Below are 27,089 nucleotides of genomic sequence, written 5' to 3'. Positions count from 1 at the left end.
CAATTGAATTTTTTTAAAGATGATACGAGTTTTGCCCATCAACCCAGTGAGAATGATCCACGAGCTAGAACGGGTGCTTCCAATGGTTGGCCACCAATAAATAGACGAGACGAGACGAGAATGATTATGAAAACAAACGAAGTTTAATAGGTGTCATAGTAAATATCACACAATTGTCACATCAATTTTTTCTTATATAAAAAAAAAAAATAGTTAAATTTGTATTACAATGTAGTTTACCCTAGCCATTAATAAGTGGAGAAACCCATTTTTTATTTTGGCAGATCTAAGAGGGCCACCGGCTACGACGAAGAGGACTTACGAAATCGCGGCATCCAATGAATCAGTAGAACAAGAAGGAAAAAGAAGGGGGCTTCATCCAAAACTGGTGTGCAGCCCAAGTTGCCCTTTTCGCTCTCTCTTTTGTTTTGCATTTTTTTGTTTTTTATCATTTCGCTTACAATGCATTTGTCAAGAAAAAGGAAACACTCATCAACAGACCGATCATGCAAGCAAATTTTAACTAGACGACCCCAAGAGTTTGTCCTGTGAAGGAATAAATAAAAGAAAACAATGATTTAGTAGATAGGTGTGATTTTAGCCACTCAGTCACCGGTCCCCATGATTTAGAAAACAGCCGTGAAGATTGAATTAGAACCATAGTCACATATATTTTGGTTTGTAACTTGGGATCGAAATAGGCACAGAAGATGAAATCAAAAACCAAATCGACCCCTTAATTTCTTTTCTCAGTTTTCTTCTAGATGATTTGCTTCACAAGCTTTGGCTTACTCCGACCGATGGCTATGGTTCCAACTCCAATTCTGAACATGTGGAGCCAGAAAGAATTCAACTCGATTTGGAGTCCACCCCTAGAGTAAGAGTAGAGAAGAAAGTAGTGGATTCAACAAATCTACAGTATATCATCTAGAAGTATAGTAGATTCAATAAATAAAAAGATTAAAATTAATATTTTAATATGATAGTGATAGATTTGTTGAATTTGTTATTTGGTGTTATTAAAAAGAGATTAGCTAAATTTATAAAAATAATTTTTTAGTCAAATTTTAAACAAACAAAAATCAAACAGAAGGGCGGTTGGCCCTCCCAGGTACCTCTAGTTCCGTCTCTGACCATCCTCCGAAGGGTTCCTGCATTTTCCTTGAAAGAGGTCAAAAGGTGTATCAAAGAAATCAAGTGCCATTATAATTATATTATATATATGCCCCACCTCACCTCCTCCTGCTCCTCCACATTCTTCTCCCTTTCACAGAGTATAAACGTAGGCCACCATGGCAACCATGCGCGCGACAACCGCAGTGCCATCTCCGTCTCCAATCCCCACCGGCAAGGGATCATACTCCGCAGCAAACGAGACCTTCATCAAACACCTCAAAAACTCGCTGCAACCTCCGAAGCTGGAATTTCCAGTGAGAACACATCATCTGGTTCCAGCTGAAATCCATATCCGATCGCTCGTGTCGAGAGGCCGCGGGTCTGTTGATAGGCTCTTGAGGTCGGCCGGGGAGTTTGGTGCATGTCGGATCAGTGGCCACGGGATATCGAGCGAGGAGTTACGGTCGTTGGTGGAAGAGGCCGAGGGCGTCTTCCGTAATTCGTGTTTCGTGGAGCGGAAAGGAGGTAATCGGGAAGAGATTGCGTTGACTCCTACTCAGCACTGGGAGGGAGAATTTACCTATCCCAAGTTCAGGTACACCACTTTAACTTCTGAAATGCTATATAATAAGGTGTAGCAATACGTGACAAATTATGAATTCAATTACAAGAAATTAGTAGCTTTGAAATTATTATAAATAGGTTTAGGTAAAGGTTGATATGTTAAGATACCATTAATAAACGGTTTAATAATACCCGCTTAATTCAAAATTAAGCCACAATAATCTGTTTAATTTTATTTTTTTAAAATTACAGTTTTATTATTGTTGGGTTATAATATTGATATTTCTCAATATACTTATATTTTTATAGTTGAGATTGTAATTCTATACTTATGCTTCTATAGGTATTGTAGGGTTTGTAATATTGATTTTATTATATGTTAAAATTTTAAAAATATTGATATTTTTTATTAATAGCTAGTCTTATTATTTCTTTTTTAAATATTATGACTACTCATATAAATTTTAACTTTTATGTGAAATTAAGCTAATCATGTTAAATGAGTTATGCATATTAGTTCAACGCATTGATATGAAACGGACTGAAATGAGTCATGCCGTGTTTACCTATTTCTAATTAATTATTAAACAGGCAACACAAGACGATCGATTATTTAAATTGGTTGGGTTAGAGTATGAAAGTTTAACACGTTTAGTTTAACAGGTCTGGTTCGGATTGATCCGTATCATCAAATATCCATGACTTGAAACGATACCAACACGATCCACAAACACAAATGACCACCCATAAAATTTTTAATATATATATATATATATAATATATTCACATATATAAAGAACTATATATAACTCTATATTTGATATATTAACAATCACTTAATGACATGTTGCAGTAATGCCCAATTATCATTTTTAAATAAAACATTAAAAAGAATGCTGATCAATTGGCATGATACTTGCACAAAATAAATTAATAAACATCAAAACATGAAATAAATATAATTCAAATGTTAGAAAACTATAATAAAATAACTAAAACTAAGCAAATCAACTAAGTTTGAAAAAATTGAAAAATAATGTGATATCCCGTATTTACGTATATTTTAAGTAAATAAATTACTTTATTTATTAAGATTATGGGCGTTCTTATTTTAAATTTTATATTATTTTAGTGGTATTATTTTATCATTTCTAACTGTAAAATTTAATTCAAAATATTTTATTGTTATTAATTATAATCTATTATTTATTGGCCCTTTATTTCAAAATATTTTATTATGGCATTTTACTATTTTATTATTTTATTTTAGCTAGTCACTGCGTTTAAATTATTTTATTCAACTCACTATTTTGAAATTATTTTTCTTGAATCAATTTTGTAACCCAAGTTGTGAAGATTGGATCTTATTTCTTTCCCTCACTTTTTCATTTTTCCCTCTTTTCCTTTTCTTCTTCTCTTTTCTTTTTCCTCTTATTTTTCCTCTACCTTCTCCTTCCTCCTGCTCGAGCCAGCCCTCTCCCTCTCCCCATCGTTTTTTTTGTCAACCCCTGTGCGCCGCTGCACACCGGAGTGAGCGACACCACCCAACCCATCTTCTTCCTCTCCGGCCGGCGAACATCTCCATCCATTTTCAGCCCATCCTGTGCCTCTGTTAGCCTCCACGCACAGTTTGGTAGATGCAATTTCCTTTAGCTCGCACGCTGTCGTTGCGCCACCATTGGTCACCACCTCTTCACCACTTTATCACCGATCCTCCAACAACCCAAACCATCATTGCTCAGCCCCAATCTGCCACCGGTCAAACCTAGCCATTTCACTTTCTGATTTGTGTTTTTTGGCCTCAACTGCCACCCACACCGCCACTCATGGCCAACCATCACCACCAGTAGTTTCACCAACACCTCTAAGTCATTCCCTAACCATCTCAAGTCTTCGTTTATTCCTATTCAAAAGTTGAGTTTTTGAGACCCACGACCCTTATCAATTTTGCACTGTTACGTTGCTGTGCCGCCACGTCTTGCACCTCCTTGATCATCTGAAAATTATATTATAGCGCTGTAAGTATTTTTCAAAGAACCTTTTGAGATTTAAATATATTTTGCATTAACAAATTTTTGTGATCTGGTTAGTTGTGCCGGACTGAATCCGAAGAATTCGGGAGTCGATTGAATTGGAGGATGGAGTTGTTATGTGATTGGTTTATGCTGGGATTTGTTGGCTGTTATATATTTGTATCGTGTCATATACATTGCATAACTGCACGCATGTTCATGTTTGTAAATGAAAACTGAATTTTTGCATAATTGCATATATGTTCATATGTATATTTGAAAACTGGATTTTCATGTGAGAAATGATTTTAGATATATTTGAAATGAATTAATTGAACAGTTTGAGAGAGAGATACCGTAGGGATGGTGGTAAGTAAGGATGATGGTAGAATCTTGCTGGTGATTCTCGCCTACTGTGCATGCGGTAGAGATGACAGTATGCAGGGATGGTGGTAGTCTTGCTTACGATTCCCGCTTATAGTGAGAGCTATAGGGATGATAGTAAGTAGGGATGGTGATAGTCCTGCCTGTGATTCTCGCCTACGGTGCATGTGACGCCCCCAAATTCCGTTTGGGATCGGACGGACATTTGAAGCGTCGAGACATGCAACACAAGGTTACCTGCCCCCGTTCATGACATATAAGATGCAATAATCCTAACATGCATCTAACATTATGCAATATTCGCAGCGGATAATTTTTTTTCTTTAGCAATACTATGCACCAAACTGAAAATATCCCAACACTTAAAACATACTTCATACATAAAGATCCATTGAATAACTAAGATCACAGCACTATTCCAAAATAGTTATGATCCAATAGTACTGGAGATGCAACTCTATCGTACAAGTAGTAATTTAACTACTATATTAACATTAACGACGCACCGTCGTTCAATCGACTGTGTCTAGTTGGTCAGCTCCTGATCCTCCTTCAGGTCCTGTAACAAGATCTACCATTCGGGGGGAATGGTAGTTGGGACTACCAAAGTGAGATTTGATTACAAATCTCAGCAAGTTAACAAAAAACTTCCATACAGACTAATGATGCATGTATGACAGTAAAAGCATAAATGCATAATCAAATTCATAAGTAATTAAAGCATAACTTAGCGTACAATATAGCATAATTGACATAGCTTAAATTGAATCATGAACTGAATTTGACTTGACATGAACTTGATCTGAAACTTGACTTAGCATGAACTTGCTCTGAAACTTGAATTAACATGAAAAATACATACTCCACAGTTGTTGTGGCCCCATGTATTCTACGTGTAAATACATACTCCACAGTTGTTGTGGCCCCATGTATTCTACACAAACTTGACTTAACATTAAAAATACATACTCTACAGTTGTTGTGGCCCCATGTATTCTACACAAACTTGACTTAACATGAAAAATACATACTCCACAGTTGTTGTGGCCCCATGTATTTTACGCATCACAATTGTAGTTAAATACATACTCCACAGTTGTTCTGGCCCCATGTATTCTATACAAACTTGACTTAACATTAAAAATACATACTCCACAGTTGTTGTGGCCCCATGTATTCTACACAAACTTGACTTAACATAAAAAAATACATACTCCACAGTTGTTGTGGCCCCATGTATTTTACGCATCACAATTGTAGTTAAATACATACTCCACAGTTGTTGTGGCCCCATGTATTCTACATATCATAATGTACTCAAGATGAAATGTGACTGGAATACGAAAGGACTGAAGTCCTGACGTAACATAACGTGACTTAAACATAACTTAGAATACATGACCAACTTGAGATAGAAACATTTCGTAACATGGCATAACATATAATAGATAACATATTTAACGTGACATACTTGCAACAGTGAATATTACATGACTTGACTTGCATGTAATAGATGGCATACTTAGCATGACGTACTTATCATGTACAGTAATACATAACAGAATATATTATGTAACAGATAAAAATTGATGACAGAATAAATTCTGTATAATAGATAATTAAGTGATAACTTGGCATGGCATGACATATATAATAACACACATACATACACTGTAGTTCCTTTACTTAGCACACATACACAATAGACTGCTAGTAAGTTAAAAGCTAACTTACCTCGATCTCCGCGTTTCTTATAAAACTTCAAGTGCGATCACGAGGAACTGTAATTAGTGATTCTAAAAGTTAGAACTAAATCACTAATAATTTGAAATATGGAAAATACTAACTTAAAGAGTAAAATTTTCATTTTACTCTCTACATGTGGGAAAATGACCGTTTTACCCATAACTTAAGGATTTTGTATACTAATTCCAAAAGTTTCCAAAATTTTCATTCCTCATGTAAATTTTGTTCTAAACTTAAATATCAACTCAGAAAAATTTAAAACAAAACACAACTATGGAAAACACACTATGGCCGAAACATCCATAGGCCATTTCCCTTGATTTTTGTTGCAATTCCTTCCAACTTCAAAACTCATGCTTAAACCAAAATTTTGCAACAAACATCTTCCAATTCTAAGTTCAAAACCATACTTAAAACATCCATTTAGAAAAAGTTAATAATTAACACCAAACTTTTTTGTAAAAAGATCCAAGCACTTGAATCACAAGTTTTGACCTTAAATCAAAACATCTCCAAGAATTTCAAAAATCAAATCTTACTTCTAACATATTAATAATATCATCCTAACATCAACCATGCTTTAAATCATCGAACTAAAGTCACCAAAATCACAAAATAACATTTGGAGTTTTTGGTTTTACACTTAGTCCAAAAACATAAACTTTTTCCTCAACTAGTTTTGATAAATCTCTTGATCTATGACTTATAATTATATGATCTTCAAACCAAACCATCACATGGTTTAAAAAGATGTCCTAAAACATATATAAGCTTCTAATTCAAGATCACATGGTTAGAAATTAACCAAAACATAAATTTAGCCAAGAATATCCACACTTTGGCTTATTTGAATATCTCTTTGCATAAAATTTCATATCTTTGAAACTAACATCAAATATCTTCAAAATAATAATATAACATGTATATAAGATACTTAGTATCCTCCAATAAAATTATTAAAGTCATTAGAATAGGTTTAGACCACCAAAGAGTTAAACTTTCTCAAAACAGAAACTGTTTTTCCTCTTCCAGTTTCTAAGTTTCTAAATCTAAGAAAATCTTTCATCAAAACCTTTAATCATGCAAAAAGCCTCAACCAATAGTCATATATACATGTTAACAATACTCCATAAAAATTTTGGACCAATATCTATCCATTAGCTTGGTCAAAAACTCCAAACTATACCTTACTCTCCAGATTCACGCCCAGAATGACCTTTCCATGGTTAAAAATACTTTTGACTGACCAAATGACCATGGAATGATACAAAAAATACATCTACGGAAACTAGACTCAAATAGAAACAACTTATATGAAGGAGACTTTATGATAAAACACTTACAAAAGCTTCGAAATGGGTGTGCAAAAGAACTCCTAAAAGCTGTCCGAGAGAGAGTGTTTGGTATTCTTTCAATGGAAAGCATAAATGAAGATAATTTCGTGGGGAGGGGTGGCTGGAGATACTTGTGGATAAGATATGGAAGAGATGAGGCTGGAGTGAGAGTTAAGTGTAGGACTCTCTTACCCGAAGTGAGAGTTAAGTGTAGGACTCTCTTACTGGAGTGAGAGTGGAGTGTAGGACTCTCTTACCTAATAATATCTACAAAAATCAACTCAAAATATTTTTACCCAATAATATCCACGAAATTAGCTTAAAATATTTTCTAAATGTGGAGTAGACTTGGAAGAGTAAGGTGGTTAAAATCTTTCCATGTGTATTTTAAATCTATGTTCTTAAGATATTTTCCAAATGTGTATTTTGCTTAGGTGTCATGATCTCACACCTTGATTTCCTTCACAATTCCATCTAATGGTTTCTCTTTGTGCTAAGTATCTAATACTATTTGTTATGTGTGGTTAAGATCTTGCCAAGTATCCAAATAAAATTTCGCTAACCTAATTTGGACAATTCACTATGTGATTTTGAAAACACTGCGTTTAGTACGTTTACCGAGATTACTATTCACTCCAAAAATAAACGTAATAAACTTAGTATTGAAAAATCCTAAATATTCAATTAAGCCTAGTGGTGTAGACTATAATGTATTCTGACACTTCTAACTACCTTAAATAATTAAAATCGCATTTCTGGCACCATAGTGAGTGATAACACTAACTATGTTGACAGGCTAAAACCTATGCGATTAGTCGATTCGTGTAAACTTACGGAATTTTCACGAGGTTCTTAAGGTCAAAAGAAATTCCACAATTGAATTTCTAGCGGGTTGTTACAATCTCCCCTCCTAAAAAAAAGATTTCGTCCTCGAAATCGAAGTAAGTAAGAAATAACAATTTAATGAGGAGGTGTTGCTTACCAACCTACTGTCTATCCCGTATATATTTGCCTTTGAGATTATGTCATTCCTTAACTCTCTTACTTTAATCAACAATTAGATTATACTTCTTTGCACAAGGTTGGCCAAGTTGTAACGACATACTCTCCAAACCTAAAACTTTAAGTAAATAATCTTCCGAAACTCTTCTTTAGAAAAGCATAGGTGATATACTTTAAATGTTCTTGTAAATACCTTAGTTAGTAGAGAATTCATCAAAATTAAATCGTTAACCTCTCTCTCTCTCTCTATCTCTCTCTCTCTCTCTTTTTAACAAAATCGGTGGCACTCTGTTTTAGACCAGACAACTCTGATCCGCATGATTTTTATAGGTCTTCTGTAGTTGTCAGGCGCCGCATAGCTACGACACTACTTTGTTCTTCTGTAATTGTCAGGCACCGCAGCTATGATACTACATGGCTCTTGTCTCTTGTAGAGAAATGATTCACGAGAGATGATTCGTCATAATTTTCTCTATAAAAGAATTATTCAGTTCATCTTCTTTCTCATCTCATCTTCTTCACTTTTCTGAAATTAGTATGCATTCTTACTCTGCAATCTCTTTCTGCTTACTCACTTTACAATGGCTCAGCAATCTTCTCATTGCCAAAACATGAGGTATTCTGCACCTCGTTCACTAGTTGTTTCTGCTTCTTCCGTAGGTGCTATTATGCAATCAAATAATGATCTGACTAATAAGTCAGAAAATGAACTTATCTACGAGCTTGTGAGTCTCGGTACTCGATACTCATCAGCCATTGTCGCATATTCTCAGCGACTGCAATCCAGGACTGGTGGGGTTGACAAACTCCACGAGAGTATTTTTATCCTTCAGAGGCTTCTTATGGAATCCAACATGAAGATAGAAGCAGTAAAGCGAGAGAACAGAGATTTAAAATCTTTGCTTAACTCTTCTTTTCGAGTGGCTACTCCTTTAGATAGGAGAGACATACAGATTTTTGAAGAGCAAGAACGTTTAAAGATTGAGGCAAAGAGCCTCAAATTTCTGTAATTTTGCTTTATGATAATAAAATAATACTTCACAAATATTCATATTTGTGTTTCTATCTTCTGGTATATATTTTATATACTCCATTTTATTTCTTTCAGGGATTTTCATATATATGACATGATCCAATGACTCATATAAATATGAATTTAATCATGCATATCCAAACTCTCAGTAATCTTCAAGTTAATAAAAACCTCAAGGAGTTCTACTGGTCTAGGACTAACTTACTTCTTTATAATCGCAACAATCAGTCATCTTCCTAGGTGGTACTTTGATAACTGACCAGTTAATAACTTAAACTTGAAACTTTCTCTCTTATGATTGTCATAACTCTTCTATCCATCATAAGTTATCAATTATTCTAACTCTAAATGATTTGTTCCTAATGTTCACATAAATCCTCAAGACCAAGATTTTACTCTCCATATAATAGTCTTCAAAAGAAGATCGATCTATGTATCCATAAAGATAGTGCTTTGCCAGAAATCATTTACTGGCGGCGTGGTAATACTATTATCATAAATAAATTCTACTAAGGCTAAAGTTTCTCCTAATCAAATTACTCTTCCAAACACAATTTCTATCGTATTCTCAGAATCAAAAAAATTCTCCAAATATGTGGAATACCATTTATCAATCCTACATATCCTTTCTCATATTACTAAAAGGTATTCTATATCTACATTGGTATGAACAATAATACTTCTAATGAAAATTGTTACTCTTACCACTAGGGTAACAATTTAGCTTCCAAGCTGAATTCTCAAACACCACAATTAATAGAAACAATGACTCGTTTGAATCAAACAATGTACAATTTACCAACTCCAATGACTTGACCTACTCCAAAATAACAATAATGCAATACTACCATCAATTGCAATCAGATCAACGTTAACTATGTTTACCTCAACTAATTCTTCATCCATCGGGAAATTCTGATCCTCTTGATTGTTATCTCCCTTAGGATTCCGAGGTATTCTATCACGAGTTATGTGTCCCTTCTTGAAACACACGAGTATATATATTAAAACCACATACTACCATTCATACCTTAAGAAATTCAAGCCTACTGACGACTAAAATTTCAAGCCTAATATTTGGTGCATTTGCTAAGGACATGTGGATTTACTGCCCAGAGACGTATTGCTCTGATACCACCCTGTGACGCCCCCAAATTCCGTTTGGGATCGGACGGACATTTGAAGCGTCGAGACATGCAACACAAGGTTACCTGCCCCCGTTCATGACATATAAGATGCAATAATCCTAACATGCATCTAACATTATGCAATATTCGCAGCGGATAATTTTTTTTCTTTAGCAATACTATGCACCAAACTGAAAATATCCCAACACTTAAAACATACTTCATACATAAAGATCCATTGAATAACTAAGATCACAGCACTATTCCAAAATAGTTATGATCCAATAGTACTGGAGATGCAACTCTATCGTACAAGTAGTAATTTAACTACTATATTAACATTAACGACGCACCGTCGTTCAATCGACTGTGTCTAGTTGGTCAGCTCCTGATCCTCCTTCAGGTCCTGTAACAAGATCTACCATTCGGGGGGAATGGTAGTTGGGACTACCAAAGTGAGATTTGATTACAAATCTCAGCAAGTTAACAAAAAACTTCCATACAGACTAATGATGCATGTATGACAGTAAAAGCATAAATGCATAATCAAATTCATAAGTAATTAAAGCATAACTTAGCGTACAACATAGCATAATTGACATAGCTTAAATTGAATCATGAACTGAATTTGACTTGACATGAACTTGATCTGAAACTTGACTTAGCATGAACTTGCTCTGAAACTTGAATTAACATGAAAAATACATACTCCACAGTTGTTGTGGCCCCATGTATTCTACGTGTAAATACATACTCCACAGTTGTTGTGGCCCCATGTATTCTACACAAACTTGACTTAACATTAAAAATACATACTCTACAGTTGTTGTGGCCCCATGTATTCTACACAAACTTGACTTAACATGAAAAATACATACTCCACAGTTGTTGTGGCCCCATGTATTTTACGCATCACAATTGTAGTTAAATACATACTCCACAGTTGTTCTGGCCCCATGTATTCTATACAAACTTGACTTAACATTAAAAATACATACTCCACAGTTGTTGTGGCCCCATGTATTCTACACAAACTTGACTTAACATAAAAAAATACATACTCCACAGTTGTTGTGGCCCCATGTATTTTACGCATCACAATTGTAGTTAAATACATACTCCACAGTTGTTGTGGCCCCATGTATTCTACATATCATAATGTACTCAAGATGAAATGTGACTGGAATACGAAAGGGCTGAAGTCCTGACGTAACATAACGTGACTTAAACATAACTTAGAATACATGACCAACTTGAGATAGAAACATTTCGTAACATGGCATAACATATAATAGATAACATATTTAACGTGACATACTTGCAACAGTGAATATTACATGACTTGACTTGCATGTAATAGATGGCATACTTAGCATGACGTACTTATCATGTACAGTAATACATAACAGAATATATTATGTAACAGATAAAAATTGATGACAGAATAAATTCTGTATAATAGATAATTAAGTGATAACTTGGCATGGCATGACATATATAATAACACACATACATACACTGTAGCTCCTTTACTTAGCACACATACACAATAGACTGCTAGTAAGTTAAAAGCTAACTTACCTCGATCTCCGCGTTTCTTATAAAACTTCAAGTGCGATCACGAGGAACTGTAATTAGTGATTCTAAAAGTTAGAACTAAATCACTAATAATTTGAAATATGGAAAATACTAACTTAAAGAGTAAAATTTTCATTTTACTCTCTACATGTGGGAAAATGACCGTTTTACCCATAACTTAAGGATTTTGTATACTAATTCCAAAAGTTTCCAAAATTTTCATTCCTCATGTAAATTTTGTTCTAAACTTAAATATCAACTCAGAAAAATTTAAAACAAAACACAACTATGGAAAACACACTATGGCCGAAACATCCATAGGCCATTTCCCTTGATTTTTGTTGCAATTCCTTCCAACTTCAAAACTCATGCTTAAACCAAAATTTTGCAACAAACATCTTCCAATTCTAAGTTCAAAACCATACTTAAAACATCCATTTAGAAAAAGTTAATAATTAACACCAAACTTTTTTGTAAAAAGATCCAAGCACTTGAATCACAAGTTTTGACCTTAAATCAAAACATCTCCAAGAATTTCAAAAATCAAATCTTACTTCTAACATATTAATAATATCATCCTAACATCAACCATGCTTTAAATCATCGAACTAAAGTCACCAAAATCACAAAATAACATTTGGAGTTTTTGGTTTTACACTTAGTCCAAAAACATAAACTTTTTCCTCAACTAGTTTTGATAAATCTCTTGATCTATGACTTATAATTATATGATCTTCAAACCAAACCATCACATGGTTTAAAAAGATGTCCTAAAACATATATAAGCTTCTAATTCAAGATCACATGGTTAGAAATTAACCAAAACATAAATTTAGCCAAGAATATCCACACTTTGGCTTATTTGAATATCTCTTTGCATAAAATTTCATATCTTTGAAACTAACATCAAATATCTTCAAAATAATAATATAACATGTATATAAGATACTTAGTATCCTCCAATAAAATTATTAAAGTCATTAGAATAGGTTTAGACCACCAAAGAGTTAAACTTTCTCAAAACAGAAACTGTTTTTCCTCTTCCAGTTTCTAAGTTTCTAAATCTAAGAAAATCTTTCATCAAAACCTTTAATCATGCAAAAAGCCTCAACCAATAGTCATATATACATGTTAACAATACTCCATAAAAATTTTGGACCAATATCTATCCATTAGCTTGGTCAAAAACTCCAAACTATACCTTACTCTCCAGATTCACGCCCAGAATGACCTTTCCATGGTTAAAAATACTTTTGACTGACCAAATGACCATGGAATGATACAAAAAATACATCTACGGAAACTAGACTCAAATAGAAACAACTTATATGAAGGAGACTTTATGATAAAACACTTACAAAAGCTTCGAAATGGGTGTGCAAAAGAACTCCTAAAAGCTGTCCGAGAGAGAGTGTTTGGTATTCTTTCAATGGAAAGCATAAATGAAGATAATTTCGTGGGGAGGGGTGGCTGGAGATACTTGTGGATAAGATATGGAAGAGATGAGGCTGGAGTGAGAGTTAAGTGTAGGACTCTCTTACCCGAAGTGAGAGTTAAGTGTAGGACTCTCTTACTGGAGTGAGAGTGGAGTGTAGGACTCTCTTACCTAATAATATCTACAAAAATCAACTCAAAATATTTTTACCCAATAATATCCACGAAATTAGCTTAAAATATTTTCTAAATGTGGAGTAGACTTGGAAGAGTAAGGTGGTTAAAATCTTTCCATGTGTATTTTAAATCTATGTTCTTAAGATATTTTCCAAATGTGTATTTTGCTTAGGTGTCATGATCTCACACCTTGATTTCCTTCACAATTCCATCTAATGGTTTCTCTTTGTGCTAAGTATCTAATACTATTTGTTATGTGTGGTTAAGATCTTGCCAAGTATCCAAATAAAATTTCGCTAACCTAATTTGGACAATTCACTATGTGATTTTGAAAACACTGCGTTTAGTACGTTTACCGAGATTACTATTCACTCCAAAAATAAACGTAATAAACTTAGTATTGAAAAATCCTAAATATTCAATTAAGCCTAGTGGTGTAGACTATAATGTATTCTGACACTTCTAACTACCTTAAATAATTAAAATCGCATTTCTGGCACCATAGTGAGTGATAACACTAACTATGTTGACAGGCTAAAACCTATGCGATTAGTCGATTCGTGTAAACTTACGGAATTTTCACGAGGTTCTTAAGGTCAAAAGAAATTCCACAATTGAATTTCTAGCGGGTTGTTACAATCTCCCCTCCTAAAAAAAAGATTTCGTCCTCGAAATCGAAGTAAGTAAGAAATAACAATTTAATGAGGAGGTGTTGCTTACCAACCTACTGTCTATCCCGTATATATTTGCCTTTGAGATTATGTCATTCCTTAACTCTCTTACTTTAATCAACAATTAGATTATACTTCTTTGCACAAGGTTGGCCAAGTTGTAACGACATACTCTCCAAACCTAAAACTTTAAGTAAATAATCTTCCGAAACTCTTCTTTAGAAAAGCATAGGTGATATACTTTAAATGTTCTTGTAAATACCTTAGTTAGTAGAGAATTCATCAAAATTAAATCGTTAACCTCTCTCTCTCTCTCTCTCTCTCTCTCTCTTTTTAACAAAATCGGTGGCACTCTGTTTTAGACCAGACAACTCTGATCCGCATGATTTTTATAGGTCTTCTGTAGTTGTCAGGCGCCGCATAGCTACGACACTACTTTGTTCTTCTGTAATTGTCAGGCACCGCAGCTATGATACTACATGGCTCTTGTCTCTTGTAGAGAAATGATTCACGAGAGATGATTCGTCATAATTTTCTCTATAAAAGAATTATTCAGTTCATCTTCTTTCTCATCTCATCTTCTTCACTTTTCTGAAATTAGTATGCATTCTTACTCTGCAATCTCTTTCTGCTTACTCACTTTACAATGGCTCAGCAATCTTCTCATTGCCAAAACATGAGGTATTCTGCACCTCGTTCACTAGTTGTTTCTGCTTCTTCCGTAGGTGCTATTATGCAATCAAATAATGATCTGACTAATAAGTCAGAAAATGAACTTATCTACGAGCTTGTGAGTCTCGGTACTCGATACTCATCAGCCATTGTCGCATATTCTCAGCGACTGCAATCCAGGACTGGTGGGGTTGACAAACTCCACGAGAGTATTTTTATCCTTCAGAGGCTTCTTATGGAATCCAACATGAAGATAGAAGCAGTAAAGCGAGAGAACAGAGATTTAAAATCTTTGCTTAACTCTTCTTTTCGAGTGGCTACTCCTTTAGATAGGAGAGACATACAGATTTTTGAAGAGCAAGAACGTTTAAAGATTGAGGCAAAGAGCCTCAAATTTCTGTAATTTTGCTTTATGATAATAAAATAATACTTCACAAATATTCATATTTGTGTTTCTATCTTCTGGTATATATTTTATATACTCCATTTTATTTCTTTCAGGGATTTTCATATATATGACATGATCCAATGACTCATATAAATATGAATTTAATCATGCATATCCAAACTCTCAGTAATCTTCAAGTTAATAAAAACCTCAAGGAGTTCTACTGGTCTAGGACTAACTTACTTCTTTATAATCGCAACAATCAGTCATCTTCCTAGGTGGTACTTTGATAACTGACCAGTTAATAACTTAAACTTGAAACTTTCTCTCTTATGATTGTCATAACTCTTCTATCCATCATAAGTTATCAATTATTCTAACTCTAAATGATTTGTTCCTAATGTTCACATAAATCCTCAAGACCAAGATTTTACTCTCCATATAATAGTCTTCAAAAGAAGATCGATCTATGTATCCATAAAGATAGTGCTTTGCCAGAAATCATTTACTGGCGGCGTGGTAATACTATTATCATAAATAAATTCTACTAAGGCTAAAGTTTCTCCTAATCAAATTACTCTTCCAAACACAATTTCTATCGTATTCTCAGAATTAAAAAAATTCTCCAAATATGTGGAATACCATTTATCAATCCTACATATCCTTTCTCATATTACTAAAAGGTATTCTATATCTACATTGGTATGAACAATAATACTTCTAATGAAAATTGTTACTCTTACCACTAGGGTAACAATTTAGCTTCCAAGCTGAATTCTCAAACACCACAATTAATAGAAACAATGACTCGTTTGAATCAAACAATGTACAATTTACCAACTCCAATGACTTGACCTACTCCAAAATAACAATAATGCAATACTACCATCAATTGCAATCAGATCAACGTTAACTATGTTTACCTCAACTAATTCTTCATCCATCGGGAAATTCTGATCCTCTTGATTGTTATCTCCCTTAGGATTCCGAGGTATTCTATCACGAGTTATGTGTCCCTTCTTGAAACACACGAGTATATATATTAAAACCACATACTACCATTCATACCTTAAGAAATTCAAGCCTACTGACGACTAAAATTTCAAGCCTAATATTTGGTGCATTTGCTAAGGACATGTGGATTTACTGCCCAGAGACGTATTGCTCTGATACCACCCTGTGACGCCCCCAAATTCCGTTTGGGATCGGACGGACATTTGAAGCGTCAAGACATGCAGCACAAGGTTACCTGCCCCCGTTCATGACATATAAGATGCAATAATCCTAACATGCATATAACATTATGCAATATTCGCAGCGGATAATTTTTTTTCTTTAGCAATACTATGCACCAAACTGAAAATATCCCAACACTTAAAACATACTTCATACATAAAGATCCATTGAATAACTAAGATCACAGCACTATTCCAAAATAGTTATGATCCAATAGTACTGGAGATGCAACTCTATCGTACAAGTAGTAATTTAACTACTATATTAACATTAACGACGCACCGTCGTTCAATCGACTGTGTCTAGTTGGTCAGCTCCTGATCCTCCTTCAGGTCCTGTAACAAGATCTACCATTCGGGGGGAATGGTAGTTAGGACTACCAAAGTGAGATTTGATTACAAATCTCAGCAAGTTAACAAAAAACTTCCATACAGACTAATGATGCATGTATGATAGTAAAAGCATAAATGCATAATCAAATTCATAAGTAATTAAAGCATAACTTAGCGTACAACATAGCATAATTGACATAGCTTAAATTGAATCATGAACTGAATTTGACTTGACATGAACTTGATCTGAAACTTGACTTAGCATGAACTTGCTCTGAAACTTGAATTAACATGAAAAATACATACTCCACAGTTGTTGTGGCCCCATGTATTCTACGTGTAAATACATACTCCACAGTTGTTGTGGCCCCATGTATTCTACACAAACTTGACTTAACATTAAAAATACATACTCTACAGTTGTTGTGGCCCCATGTATTCTACACAAACTTGACTTAACATGAAAAATACATACTCCACAGTTGTTGTGGCCCCATGTATTTTACGCATCACAATTGTAGTTAAATACATACTCCACAGTTGTTCTGGCCCCATGTATTCTATACAAACTTGACTTAACATTAAAAATACATACTCCACAGTTGTTGTGGCCCCATGTATTCTACACAAACTTGACTTAACATAAAAAAATACATACTCCACAGTTGTTGTGGCCCCATGTATTTTACGCATCACAATTGTAGTTAAATACATACTCCACAGTTGTTGTGGCCCCATGTATTCTACATATCATAATGTACTCAAGATGAAATGTGACTGGAATACGAAAGGACTGAAGTCCTGACGTAACATAACGTGACTTAAACATAACTTAGAATACATGACCAACTTGAGATAGAAACATTTCGTAACATGGCATAACATATAATAGATAACATATTTAACGTGACATACTTGCAACAGTGAATATTACATGACTTGACTTGCATGTAATAGATGGCATACTTAGCATGACGTACTTATCATGTACAGTAATACATAACAGAATATATTATGTAACAGATAAAAATTGATGACAGAATAAATTCTGTATAATAGATAATTAAGTGATAACTTGGCATAGCATGACATATATAATAACACACATACATACACTGTAGTTCCTTTACTTAGCACACATACACAATAGACTGCTAGTAAGTTAAAAGCTAACTTACCTCGATCTCCGCGTTTCTTATAAAACTTCAAGTGCGATCACGAGGAACTGTAATTAGTGATTCTAAAAGTTAGAACTAAATCACTAATAATTTGAAATATGGAAAATACTAACTTAAAGAGTAAAATTTTCATTTTACTCTCTACATGTGGGAAAATGACCGTTTTACCCATAACTTAAGGATTTTGTATACTAATTCCAAAAGTTTCCAAAATTTTCATTCCTCATGTAAATTTTGTTCTAAACTTAAATATCAACTCAGAAAAATTTAAAACAAAACACAACTATGGAAAACACACTATGGCCGAAACATCCATAGGCCATTTCCCTTGATTTTTGTTGCAATTCCTTCCAACTTCAAAACTCATGCTTAAACCAAAATTTTGCAACAAACATCTTCCAATTCTAAGTTCAAAACCATACTTAAAACATCCATTTAGAAAAAGTTAATAATTAACACCAAACTTTTTTGTAAAAAGATCCAAGCACTTGAATCACAAGTTTTGACCTTAAATCAAAACATCTCCAAGAATTTCAAAAATCAAATCTTACTTCTAACATATTAATAATATCATCCTAACATCAACCATGCTTTAAATCATCGAACTAAAGTCACCAAAATCACAAAATAACATTTGGAGTTTTTGGTTTTACACTTAGTCCAAAAACATAAACTTTTTCCTCAACTAGTTTTGATAAATCTCTTGATCTATGACTTATAATTATATGATCTTCAAACCAAACCATCACATGGTTTAAAAAGATGTCCTAAAACATATATAAGCTTCTAATTCAAGATCACATGGTTAGAAATTAACCAAAACATAAATTTAGCCAAGAATATCCACACTTTGGCTTATTTGAATATCTCTTTGCATAAAATTTCATATCTTTGAAACTAACATCAAATATCTTCAAAATAATAATATAACATGTATATAAGATACTTAGTATCCTCCAATAAAATTATTAAAGTCATTAGAATAGGTTTAGACCACCAAAGAGTTAAACTTTCTCAAAACAGAAACTGTTTTTCCTCTTCCAGTTTCTAAGTTTCTAAATCTAAGAAAATCTTTCATCAAAACCTTTAATCATGCAAAAATCCTCAACCAATAGTCATATATACATGTTAACAATACTCCATAAAAATTTTGGACCAATATCTATCCATTAGCTTGGTCAAAAACTCCAAACTATACCTTACTCTCCAGATTCACGCCCAGAATGACCTTTCCATGGTTAAAAATACTTTTGACTGACCAAATGACCATGGAATGATACAAAAAATACATCTACGGAAACTAGACTCAAATAGAAACAACTTATATGAAAGAGACTTTATGATAAAACACTTACAAAAGCTTCGAAATGGGTGTGCAAAAGAACTCCTAAAAGCTATCCGAGAGAGAGTGTTTGGTATTCTTTCAATGGAAAGCATAAATGAAGATAATTTCGTGGGGAGGGGTGGCTGGAGATACTTGTGGATAAGATATGGAAGAGATGAGGCTGGAGTGAGAGTTAAGTGTAGGACTCTCTTACCCGAAGTGAGAGTTAAGTGTAGGACTCTCTTACTGGAGTGAGAGTGGAGTGTAGGACTCTCTTACCTAATAATATCTACAAAAATCAACTCAAAATATTTTTACCCAATAATATCCACGAAATTAGCTTAAAATATTTTCTAAATGTGGAGTAGACTTGGAAGAGTAAGGTGGTTAAAATCTTTCCATGTGTATTTTAAATCTATGTTCTTAAGATATTTTCCAAATGTGTATTTTGCTTAGGTGTCATGATCTCACACCTTGATTTCCTTCACAATTCCATCTAATGGTTTCTCTTTGTGCTAAGTATCTAATACTATTTGTTATGTGTGGTTAAGATCTTGCCAAGTATCCAAATAAAATTTCGCTAACCTAATTTGGACATTTCACTCTGTGATTTTGAAAACACTGCGTTTAGTACGTTTACCGAGATTACTATTCACTCCAAAAATAAACGTAATAAACTTAGTACTGAAAAATCCTAAATATTCAATTAAGCCTAGTGGTGTAGACTATAATGTATTCTGACACTTCTAACTACCTTAAATAATTAAAATCGCATTTCTGGCACCATAGTGAGTGATAACACTAACTATGTTGACAGGCTAAAACCTATGCGATTAGTCGATTCGTGTAAACTTACGGAATTTTCACGAGGTTCTTAAGGTCAAAAGAAATTCCACAATTGAATTTCTAGCGGGTTGTTACAGTGCACGCAGTAAGGATGGTGGTAAAGTCCTGCCTGCGATTCCTGCCTATAATATTAATTGGATATTTGGGTCATTTTCTGGAAAAATGTTGGGGTTTGGATAAATGGATTTATGTGGACCATTTTCTTAGAAAATTGTGGATTTTTTTTTTTACTTGGGCCATTTTTTGGGAAGATGGCGATGGTTTATTTTAATAGAAATGGTTTTGGGCCAAATGAGATTTTTAGCATGCGTTAGAAAATAATCATTTTCTGAAAAATTGAGGTTTTGGGGTTTCATGCATATTTCATCATGCGTACGCATATTTGTTGTTGCATGAATCTATTTTTATTTCTTGGACTGTTTGGTCTATTACTTACATGCAGTACCATTTCATGGTACTATAGATTTTATTGCAAATGAGGATGCAGAGTCTAAGAATGCGGGTCGGATGAGTGATCGAGGATCACTTTCTCGTGTAATGGGATTTATCTCCCGCTTTTGGTTATTATATTTTGATTTATATATGTTTTAATCGGATAGCTATAATAACTTTTGAAATACTTATATTTAAGTGAATCTGTATTTAACAATTTTGGTACTTAGTAAACTGACTTTAACTTATCTGCTACGTCTTTTATCTTACACATGTTGCATGTATACACACTTGACACTTATCGTTGGGATGTGTGACCCGTGTTATTATCATCCCAGAGTCTCGATTTCTGCATTTCTGCACTTAGGAGTTGGGGCCATCACAAATAAAAATAGAGTACTAGAAGTAATTGAGAAAAACAAGAACAAAAATTATAAATAAAACACTTACCAATAGAAAAATTATTTTCTTTTTCTAACTTAATATGTGTGATTTTTATAATATTTTACTTTTTATTTCTTCTTTGACATGGTATATGATTGTATGTTGTTAGCTGTGCATTTCTAATACATGTCATTACATGATTGGTTATGACATTACACGAGTATTTTTATCATAACCTTAGCTTAAATTGAAGGGCATTTTGAAATTAATTTGCTTTATACTTTTTCTTTTCCCGATCAATATATAATACTACTAATCATGTGAACGGTTTTGTGAAAAACAGGATCCATTTGAAATCAGTGAAAACCCTTGTAAATAATGCATGAATTTATTCTATAATATAATCATTCATTTAATTTGTTTATGTGCCGTGAGTAAACGGCAGTTGATGTTTCTTTGCTTGATACAGAGTTTTTGGTTTGGACTTTTGGATTAGAGGTATCATATATAGCAACACCTTCTATATATGAAGGTTCCAGTCCAAATCTGTCAATATATGAAGGTTCCACTCCAAATTCCTCATTTTCCTTTTTTATAATTTGCAGCCAAATTATGGAGAATGTTGCAAGTAAACTTGATGCAGTAGCCAAACAGTTGATTCAAGTTCTCACAGAAAATGCGGATGATAAGAAATTTTGGAAGGTTATGCAAGATCAGAAAGAAGTCGTCGCTGTTACCTTGTACAGACACCATCACAACAATGATCTCCTCGAGGAGCAAGATCCAATTCCAGTACCGTTGCCAAATAATCAGAGAAACGACAAATCGTTTGGTGATGATCATGATCATGCTCTGAGCTTCCACCTTCCCATGGAGCAATGTCAATTTTATATTCAATCCAAGCGAGGTCTTCTGTCTTTCAAAGAAGGCCCAGACAGGATTGTTGTTATTATTGGAAAACAGCTTGAGGTAACTTAAATATTCCTTCAGTATTATTTATAATATATATATATATAGCAATGATACTCATCTTTATCTTAAATCTTCTCGTCTCCAACTGAGAATTTCACTCAATTCTTGATTACAGGAATGGAGTCAACAGGGAGAATTCAAGTGCGTTTCTGGGGACAACACTAATATTATTCATCAAGATGGAGGTGTCCAAGGAACCCAACCCTTTTACACTCTAGAGCTCAAGTATTCATCTAATTAGTTTAATCTACATTAATATTGATAAATAACAATTTTCACATGAGGAAAAAGACACGAATGATTTCACTCAACCATATTATATCATAACGTACGTTATAAAACATGATAATGCTCCTAAATGTTAATGTCGATATCATTAGTCTTCAAGGGTACTTTTTCTTTCTCGACAATTCTCTTAATGTATAATTCGGATTCATGGGTTGTGTTCAAGGTCGACGCAGGTTTGAATTATGGGTTGTGTTCAAAATGTAGGGTGATAATTATTGCCAATGTTGTTCTATGATCCAGTATTTTTCTATGGCCATTTCGTTCAAAATGTATACATGCATCTCTCTCAATTCATATTTAAACATGGCATTTATATTAATTCTATACATCCTTTAGTTATTTTCCTCTTCTTCTTTTTTTTAATAATCGTAATGATCATGATCTTGTAGTATTATTTATTTTCCCTTTCTCTCTTTCCTTTTTTTTTTAAGGGATAATACTCGTAATCCTAATGCAAAAAGAAAAATAATTGAATAAAATTTGAAATATTTTAAAATATTATATTAGAATTAGAAATGCCCGGTTTGTTAATTATCTTGATAGAAATGAATTTACAAAGAGGCTGCCTGGAGGTAAACGATTGGATTATGGGAACGATCATGGTGGATTAAAGCTTATTTAACACGATTAATCTGACCATCGACTGTTGTTTCCTTACAGCTTACCACGTAGACGTGCGTACTACGCCTAACGTGCTCCACCACCATCACCATCCATCCTCCACGGAAAGGGCCCCCGGCCCTGCATTTTCTTTACAAAAGTTGGATCAAAGACTTGAACTGCCTTTATATATACCCGCATCACCACCTCCTCCTCATTTTCTCTTTTTCTCCGACTGTATTTTACGTGGTTCGCCATGCCCACCAATCGCACGTCCACCTCAGTGCCACCTCCGTCTCCGATACCCACCGCCACCGGTTCTCGCTCCGCAGCCAACGAGACCTTCATTGAATACCTCGAAAGCTCGCTGCAACCTCCGCACCTGGCGTTTCCGCCGAGCACACGTCATCCGGTTCCGGTGGAAATCGATGTCCGATCGCTCGCGTCGAGAGGCCGCGAGTCCGTCGATCGGCTACTGAGGTCGGCCAGGGAGTACGGTGCATGTCGGATCAGCGGTCACGGGATACTTGGCGAGGAGTTACGGTCGTTCGTGGAGGCGGCCGACGTTGTGTTCCGAAATTCGGATTTCGTGGCGCGTACGGGTAATCGGGAGGAGATCGTTTGGGCTCTTTCTCCGGAATCGGAGGGAAAATTTATCAATCGCAATTTCAGGTGGGCTGATAACTTTTGAATTTCTTATAAAAATATGGATTTGGACTATTAATTTAATTTGTAATCTGGGCCCGAGTGTCTACACCTAGTCCGAAGTCCGAACACCCTATAATATTTCATATTCAATGGCCCATATTTAGGCCTAGGCTATATAAAGACTATATGCTTATGGTCTGACGATCAATTTGAAACGGGCCCAATCAATACTAAAACACTTAATAAACAATTTATTTGTTAAAAAAAAAAAAAACTTGAAAAATGATAACAAAAACAATAGAAAATAAATGGAAAAGTCAGTTAGGTTTTTTATTTAATTTGATTTATAAGTGTTTTTAAAACTCTCTTTGCATTTTTCTTATAAGTTATATCATTTATTTTTCTTTTCATCTTGAAAGCAGATCTACACTAATGGTATCATTTGTGTGAAAAGCATATCCTAAATAGGGTTGTTGGGCAGGTCCAGCATAAGGCCTATCCACCCACCCCCATATGGGCCCAAGTGGGCAATCCACCTGACCCAAGCAAACGGGTTGGCAAGCATTTTAAGAAAAGAAAGAGGTCACCCGCTCGCTCGCCCCTATTTCTCAATCTCTTTGCTCTTCTGCATCTCTTCCTTCATCACGGGTTCCAACCCAGCAACAGTGCAATACGTCGTTCCTCCTCCTCCCTCCTCTTCTTCTTCTTCTCAGTTTGCTTCACAAGCCATAGATCTCTGCATAGACCCACAGCCACGACTAGTCTCGTGGGTTTGTTCAGAGAATCACAACCACACGATTGGCTAGGTTTGGTTTGATTTATATTGGTTAATCGATATGCATTTTGGTTGGTTGGTTGATTTTAGTTTAGATTTTGGCTCGTTCGAGTTTTGGAGTGGAAGAACAACCGAGCCATAGATCTAGCGGTTTCCGTGCATGAAGAGTCATGACTTTGACTCTTCATGTGCGGATTTGGATTAACTGTGGTGCGGGGCGGCAATATGGCTGATGGACTGAGCCAACCATCCACCTATTAAATAGATAGAGTTAATAGGTTTATGGAAGCGAGGACTGGGTGCAGGGGTAGAAATGATTCCCTGCCCAGGTGGGTGTAGGGTGTGAAGGGGGTGGCTTCTCTCGTGTATTGGGTGGGCAACACCCTTAATCCTAAGGATATGTTTAAAATTGGTCAAACTCCTAGGGACTAATGGATGAATGTATTCTCTAATATAATCTCAATATTACTAGTCTAAACCGACAGATACTTTGATAAGTTTGAGGTGATTATATCAAAACTCCATCCCCAAACACGAGTTAGTAGTTATTATAATCAAGAGTAAGTTTACTCATAAGCCCCTTATCTCACCAACACTACACATCGATGATGTAGATATGTTTTATTATTTTTACTCCCCTACATTTTACTCCCCAAGTCACTCTTTTCCCAAATCTGATTCTCTATTTGAATTTATGAGAGAAAGACATTCTCCCTCCAACTTCATCCGCCCTTCGTCTGCCACAGTCTTTCATTGCTGACAACTACGTTCTCCCTTTGTTATGCTGCTACTGTATTTCAGATAATCTTTTTATACCATGATTCTCTCTCTATGGCAATATATATCTCTCTCTCTAAAAAACTTCAGTAAAAAAATTTCTCAAAAAACAAAATCCTGCAATTCCATCAAGATGTCATCTTCCACTTCAAAGGAAACCAAAAAAGAAATTTTATACCTTTTATCTTCTTTTATGGTTCAACATTTCAGTGTGTCTAAAACTGCTATGCAAAAGGCATTCTCAAATGTCACTGGACTTTACAATCAAAGCCTTTTTTTTTTTTTGTTTTTTGTTTTTTGGAGCTGTCTATTTGTCCCTCATTGTCATTCATTCAATTTCTACAAGCATGCTTAACCTTCATGTGATGCGACCGCCAAGAAAATCCAACAAGATTACAAAAGATATTTCTAGGTTTGAATGATCAGACCTAGGTTATCAAAAGTGACAAGTAGTTCTGTAATAGATTGCAAAAGTAAATTGATACAATGAAATCTTAAGAAACAACCAAAACAAGGGGGAGAACAAAATACTTGTATGGCAAAGTTTTGTTTATTAACATAGGAAATACTTTGCCTCGATGGTTGAAACTCATGAAGTCCAAATTGACTGGTAAAGAAACAATCCTATTTTCTTCGAAATTAGCCCCGCCCACATATAGAATACTAGCCCAAGAAGCAGCTCAGTAACCACGTTCATCGGAGGTCCTGAAAACTCTTCCTCCGTAATCTTCAGCAAACGCCTATATTGGATGGTCGAATAAGTAGCATGAGAGAGAATCAGGACTTCAAAGACGCCAACGACGAACCCCAGACCCATTTCAACTTAGACCCTTTTGCTGATACTCTCCGATCTCTGCTAGGAATAGCTCTGGAGTTAGATTATGACTCTCAAATTCCTTTCAATGACGAATCCCATTTAAGGATTTTTTATTTTTATTTTTACAAGAAATAAAAAGTTAGATTATGACTCTCAAATTCCACCAACAAAAAATAAAAATAAAATAAGGGGAGGGTCCTATGCAGTCTCATTCTCTTCTTATCAGTTCTCAGCTCATAGATCAAGAGGCTCTAGCTTTTTTCATGATTTATAGATGTTCAAAATAGAAGTTTGGAGATTTTCTTAGATTTCTTAGGAATTTTCTTGAGGAGTGTCGAGGGGAAGAGGGATTCGGTAAAGGGATGGAGGGAGGGATTTTGAGGGGGATTTTTCAGTCCTCTTAAGGTTTTTCACGAGGGGTGTCGATGGGAGAGAGAGATTCAGTTTTGGGAAAGGGGGAGAGGGATTTGGCAGATGGAGTGCAGAGGGAACACGATCTACGGCAGAGGGAGGGGGAACAAGAAGGACTCGACAGAGGGAGGAGAAAATTTCAAGAAGAACGGAAGAATGAGAAGGGGGGAGAGAAGAGGGAAGGCACAACTTGACTTAGGGTAGACCCTTTTTTCAAATAGACTGGGTCTGCAATATCATTAGTGTGTGGTGTATGTGGTCAGATCGGCCTAAGCGTAGAATTACTCTATAATTAAATGCTAATTTTTGGACTAATTACGGTGTACATTTTGGTCCATGCCTGGCCAACCTGAGCAGATCAAGGTAATAATTCTCTTACAAACAAATGATATACAACAGCACTACAAATTACTCATATTCCTCTTATTTGCAGTCAAATTATGGAGAATGTTGCAAGAAAACTTGATGCAGTAGCTAAACAGTTGATTCAAGTTCTCATGGAAAATGCGGATAATAAGAAGTTTTGGAAGGTTATGCAAGAGAAAGAAACTGTTGTTACCTTGTACAGATACCATCACAACAATGATCTCCTTAAGGAAGAAAATCCACCGTTGCCAAATGATCATAGAAACGACAAATCGTTTGGTCATGCTATAAGCTTCCACCTTCATATCGAGCATTGTAAATTTCATGTTCAATCCAAGAGAGGTCTTTTGTCTTTTGAAGAAGGCCCGGACACCATAGCTATTACTGTTGGAAAACAACTAGAGGTAACTAATAATTTCTTCTATTCTTCTTTGTTTTGCTGAAGAATTTCGTGGCCATTTTTGG

General features: G+C 34.8%; 2 protein-coding genes and 1 pseudogene across 2 annotated transcripts; 2 read left to right on the top strand and 1 right to left on the bottom strand.

Annotated features, from left to right (window-relative positions):
* Positions 1-38: 38 nt before the first annotated feature.
* On the top strand, positions 39-22,334 carry LOC122277360. The gene is made up of 4 exons (XM_043087324.1): positions 39-388; positions 1,274-1,711; positions 21,576-21,939; positions 22,058-22,334. The coding sequence occupies exons 2-4, from the start codon at positions 1,293-1,295 to the stop codon at positions 22,181-22,183; spliced, it is 909 nt and encodes a 302-aa protein (XP_042943258.1). The 5' UTR covers positions 39-388; positions 1,274-1,292; the 3' UTR covers positions 22,184-22,334.
* Positions 22,335-23,086: 752 nt separating this feature from the next.
* On the top strand, positions 23,087-23,521 carry LOC122277134. Its single transcript, XM_043087010.1, has one exon. It carries the CDS (start codon positions 23,087-23,089, stop codon positions 23,519-23,521), a length of 435 nt encoding a protein of 144 aa, XP_042942944.1.
* A 2,003-nt stretch (positions 23,522-25,524) lies between these two features.
* On the bottom strand, positions 25,525-25,868 carry LOC122277133 (annotated as a pseudogene).
* Between the last annotated feature and the right edge of the window lie 1,221 nt (positions 25,869-27,089).

The sequence above is a fragment of the Carya illinoinensis genome, chromosome 9, assembly GCF_018687715.1.
Source record: "Carya illinoinensis cultivar Pawnee chromosome 9, C.illinoinensisPawnee_v1, whole genome shotgun sequence".
NCBI classification, from domain to species: domain Eukaryota; kingdom Viridiplantae; phylum Streptophyta; class Magnoliopsida; order Fagales; family Juglandaceae; genus Carya; species Carya illinoinensis.
Note: the sequence above shows the minus strand (reverse complement) of the source record. Positions and strands in the feature narration are given on the sequence as shown.

Excerpts from the sequence above, each read along its gene's own strand:
- LOC122277360 (XM_043087324.1), top strand. The coding sequence starts at position 1,293 with ATGGCAACCATGCGCGCGACAACCGCAGTGCCATCTCCGTCTCCAATC. Across the intron at positions 1,712-21,575 it reads TTTACCTATCCCAAGTTCAG|CCAAATTATGGAGAATGTTG; the intron begins GTACACCACTTT and ends TATAATTTGCAG. Across the intron at positions 21,940-22,057 it reads TTATTGGAAAACAGCTTGAG|GAATGGAGTCAACAGGGAGA; the intron begins GTAACTTAAATA and ends TCTTGATTACAG.
- LOC122277134 (XM_043087010.1), top strand. The coding sequence starts at position 23,087 with ATGCCCACCAATCGCACGTCCACCTCAGTGCCACCTCCGTCTCCGATA.